The sequence below is a fragment of the Camellia sinensis genome, chromosome 8, assembly GCF_055761805.1.
Source record: "Camellia sinensis isolate YWXY chromosome 8, ASM5576180v1, whole genome shotgun sequence".
Lineage (NCBI taxonomy): Eukaryota > Viridiplantae > Streptophyta > Magnoliopsida > Ericales > Theaceae > Camellia > Camellia sinensis.
The window spans coordinates 91,384,365-91,389,394 of NC_138968.1; the positions used below are offsets into that span (position 1 = coordinate 91,384,365).

General features: G+C 41.0%; 1 protein-coding gene across 1 annotated transcript; it reads left to right on the forward strand.

Annotated features, from left to right (window-relative positions):
* The first annotated feature begins 886 nt into the window (after nucleotides 1-886).
* On the forward strand, nucleotides 887-3,348 carry LOC145797882 (uncharacterized). Its single transcript, XM_082885315.1, has 3 exons — nucleotides 887-1,112; nucleotides 2,507-2,961; nucleotides 3,094-3,348. The coding sequence occupies exons 1-3, from the start codon at nucleotides 887-889 to the stop codon at nucleotides 3,346-3,348; spliced, it is 936 nt and encodes a 311-aa protein (XP_082741441.1).
* The last annotated feature ends 1,682 nt before the right edge of the window (nucleotides 3,349-5,030 follow it).

The following is a 5,030-nucleotide window of genomic DNA, read 5'->3' on the forward strand; positions in this document are numbered from 1 at the left end:
GTCCAATTCTCGCCCCTCATCTCGCAAAGGAAGAAGAAAGGTGATTGGTGAACGGTGACATGAAAATCATCATACTCTTCCCACATTAAACCTTTCCTCTTACGGTAACCTTTCACCTTTAAAATTTTTCATATATTCCTTTTCTAGTTAAGGTTACTATACCACATCCATCAACAAGGCTATTATCTACTAAAATATACCCTTTGCAACTTATTGTGTACCATCATCAGCTCATATCTTCATTGTGAGGAGCAAATTTCACAAAATAAATTTATTTAACTGCTTGCTAGTGGATTTAGATTCTCATTCATATTTTTCTTATAATTGTGTGAGCCAAAAAAAATAAATCTAAAACGGCAAATAGAGTACATCTAAGACCATCTGAGATGAGCCGAATGAAACTAAAGCCCACTGGATTGAAAGTTATTGCCGAATAGACACGAAAGACAAAATCAGGAGAACACTGAATTAGGAGTACTTGGGCCGTACGTCTGAGGTGAGTACATTGGGTAAGTTGGCTAGATCACGGTAGGCGGATTTGGGCTGTCCCTTCCAAGGAGTATACTTGGGAGATGGGCCCTGACAAAGTGATGATGAGCCTAAGCTACAGAAAAAGAGATCAAGAAGATTGACTCTATAAAAAGAGGAAGAATAGGGAAAGAAAGATATGTTCTAAAAACTTGACCCTAAGAAACCAAAAAACTAATATTTCCATAGAAGCTAACTTGCTTGTTGTAGTGCTAATTCCGGCACCACCGACAGGAGTTTTATTTCTATTTTAGGTGACAGTTAGGAAAATCTTTCAAGGGCTTGTTTGGATTGAAGGAGTATTCTAAAACCATTTCACCACAATTGGCACCGTCTGTGGAAATACTCGAACCTGTCCATGGCAAACCCAAATCAAGATCTTCCAGTCGCCGAAGTTGATAATATCACAGTAGGAGTAACTTTCGGTCCAGAAGAAACCCCCGTTAGGAGGTCTTTGAATTTTGATCCGGTAACCCTATTTCAGCCTTCAACATCCACAAAGGATGCCATGCAAACATTGATGAATCAAATGCAACGTAATGAACAGCGTCTCGAGGACATGACAGCAGAGAATGAGTGCAAGTGTCAGTTGGCATAGTCCCAACAATTGCTACCTTGCTGCGAACGCAGTCGGCTGCCAAGTAGGCAGAAAAGGTGACAATGTTAGCCTCGGAGGCATGATAGTAGTACTTCAGATTCATCTCGGTCGTAACCCAAGAAACGAACCCGAAGTAATGATTTTAGTTCGATTGATGGAGAAGATTCTTCGCTGGCACGACGCATGCAAAAGAAGAAAGACTCAGATTCTGAAGATAGGCACAATCTCTTTGTTCGTTGAATTGTAAAGGCTGTCTTGCCTAAAAAGTTTAAAGCATTGCCGTTCATTTTATATGATGGAAAGTTGGACTCCTCGAATTACGTTCGTTATTAAAAGCAAGCAATGACACTGCATGTAGACGACGAGGCACTAATGTGCCGAATATTCCCTAGTAGTTTGGGACTGTTTGCCGTCAGATGGTATTACAAGCTTGAACCGACATCGATTGAAAGTTTCCATTAACTCCAAAAATCTTTTAGGGCTAGATTCATCACCAATGAGACTCAGCCAAAACAAGCAGACTTTTTGTGGGCAATGAAAATCAAGCCGAATGAGACTTTGCGCGAGTACTCAGCGCGTTATTATGAGTGCTTTAATTTGGTAGATGACAATTGCAATGACTCCATAACAATCATTGCCTTCAAGATGGGATTGTATCCCGATAGCCCGTTTAGGAGTTCATTGACTTAAAGGCCCCTTAAGATAATCTGGGCCCTAATACAGAGGGTTGAAGAGTATTGCAAAGTGAAAGATGATGCAATTTAAGTAAAAACCAGATTGCAAGCTGTGAAATCAGTAGCACTCCGCTGACTACTGCACCACCAAATAAAACCCCATGAAGGAGGAGCCCAGAGCCAAGAGGCCAATCAAGAAGGGGGAATCACTGAGATTCGTGCCGACAAAGCGAATAATATTAGGTGAATAGGCACTCTAGGCGATCAGATAAAAAAATACACAGAACTGTTTGAGTTGATTAGTAAGAATCTACCAAAAATCTAACATTCAGCTTTCTTCAAATAGTCGACTAAGATTTTGGGCCCCCTGACATGTAACGGAGAGACCAGAGATGCGAGTATCACAAAGACCAAGTGCATGTGACTGACAAATGTTATGCTTTAAAAGATCATTTGGAAGACTTGGTCCAGAGTGGCCAACTAATTGAATACCTCTTAAAAAGGGTTGACCCACCAGGTGTACTTACCATATGCCTCGATTCACCTCCACTCAGTGTAATTCGCATGGTATATAGCTTACCCCCACCAAACATGGTGAATACAATCCAATTGCTATAATCCTCCTAACCCAACTTTGAGTCTAGTATATTAGCCAAACGACCGCGGTTGTCAAATGAAATTAGCTTCTCCGACATTAATCTTGAAGGGGTCATTGTGCCTTATGATGACGCTTTTGTGACCAAGTTACGAGTTAATAAATTTTTCGTTGGGTATATCTTGATCGACGAAGGGAGCACCTCTAAGATAATGTACTACAATACGTTTCTCAAGCTTGGATTTAAGGATGTGGATCTCATGCCAATCGATTACCCTCTTTTCGGCTTTAATGCCCATCCAAAATATCCCTTGGGTAAGATTGTATTATTAGTGCGTACAAGCACCAAGACGCTAGAGGTTGAATTCCTAGTCGTCAAGCTTCCATCACCTTATAATATAATCATAGATCGACCATGGCTCCACGAAATGCAGGCCATACCGAGTACTTACCATCACCTCCTTCGTTATTCGACTCAATACGACATCGAGCAAATCCGTGATTCTCAGAAGTCAACGAAATATTGTTATCTCACAGCCTTGGTGAAGAAGCCAAAGGAACTAGAGGTGAATTCAATTGAAATTTAGATTAGGAGAGTCTTGAGGATGTTAGAAAGACCCTGACTGAGAAAGTAATAGAAGATTTGAACTGAGTGATAATTGATGATGATCATAAGAAATTCTTTTTCGTCGACACAGGTCTTAGTGCTGCTAAGTGACAAGAATTGGCTTCTTTCCTCCTCAGCAGCATCGATGTTTTTGAATGGTCACCTTACGACATACCAAGGGGTAAACCCTGCCATAGTTATGCATAGCCTGAATATTGACCCCAAAGCTATGCCAATCGTTCAGAGAAGCCCCTGTTCAGCTGCCGAATATACCTCAGCCGTAGTTGATGAAGTTGAAAAGCTATTGGAAGTTGGGGCAATTCGGGAAGTTACTTATCCCACGTGATAGCCCAAAACTGTCGTGGTAAAGAAGAAGATAGGGTTGTGGTGTGTTTGCATAGACTTTACAAATTTGAACAAAGCCTGCTCCAACGATTGTTTTCCTTTACCTCGAATTGATCAACTTATGGATGCAACCGCCCAACATCAGCGCATGAGCTTTCTAGACACCTATAAGGGGTATCACCAAATTTCCATGGATCCAGCTGACCAAGACAAAATGACATTTCTCACTCCAAGGGAAACCTATTGTTACAAGGTTGTGCTCTTTGAATTGAAAAATGCAGGGGCAACATATCAAAGATTGGTCACTACCATGTTCAAAGAACAAATTGGCAAAACCATGGAATTTTATATCGATGATATGGTAGTGAAGTCCAAAGAAAAGGGTGCACACTTAGCCGATCTTGCCACAACCTTTGATATTCTCCGGAAATACGAAAAGAAGCTCAACACCTCAAAATGTCCATTCGGCATTGGACCAGGCAAAACTCCTTAGCTATATTGTAAATCATCATGGAATCGAAGCTAATGCGAAACAAATCAAGGCCATCATGGAGCTTGGCTCACCAGGGTCGACCAAAGAAGTTCAGAAGTTAGTAGGTATGGTAGCAGTACTTAATAGATTTATCAATCGGTTCTCAAATTGATGTAGACCATTTTTTCAAACACTTTGATAGGGCAAATTCTTTAAATGGACTCCAGAATGCCAAACCGCTCTGAAAGGGTTGAAATCCTATCTCAGTTCCGTCCAACTTTTGGTTACCCCCCTCGTTAGGCGACGTGCTTATTCTATATCTGGCAGTATTCAGTCGGGCAGTAAGTGCTGTCTTGCTTAAGGAGAAACTCGATGAGCAAAAGCCTATATTCTATGTTAGCAAGGCAATGGTGGACACCGAAACCCAGTATTTACCCTTGGAGAAGTTAATTCTAGCTCCTGTAGTGGATGCCAGAAAATTGATGCATTACTTTCAAGCCTATACCATTAAGGTATTAACGAATCACCCTATTCGTTCGGTCTTTCGCAAAACAGAATCATCGAGATGAGTTTTCAAATGAGCATTAGAACCCGAACAATATGACCTCCAGTTTTTACCAAGGACGACTATCAAGAGGCAAGTCTTGGCTGACTTTGTTGTCGAGTTTACTATGCTTACTTCACATGTCTAGTTAAACCTCCAGAACTAGGTAGTTCCCCAATCACTGCAGGAATGGAAAATGTATGTCGGGGATATTTGGCAGTTGTATTGTGACGAGTCATCCAATCAATGCGACCGTGGGACAAGAGTAATTATTATGACCCTTGAAGGAGCAGTGGTAGAATAATTAGTTAAACTTGGCTTTGACGCCTCAAACAAAGAGGCTGAATATGAAGCCCTACTAGTCGGCCCTAGAAACTAGCGTAAAATGGGAGCTATACAGTTGCAAATCTTTTGTGATTCAAAATTGGTCATAAACCAGTTAAAGGGTGAATATACAGCTAAAAATGACCGCATGACGGCCTATATGAGGATGGCCAACTCCTTGCTCATGAAATTTCATAGCCATGAACTAAATCAAATTACTCGTGATCAAAATACACATGCTAATACTCTCGTCTGTTTAGCTTCGGCTGTAAACTCAGAAGTTAAACGTACCATCGAAATGGGTTTCATTTTGGAGCTGAGTAAAAGCATCCTTGAATATCCT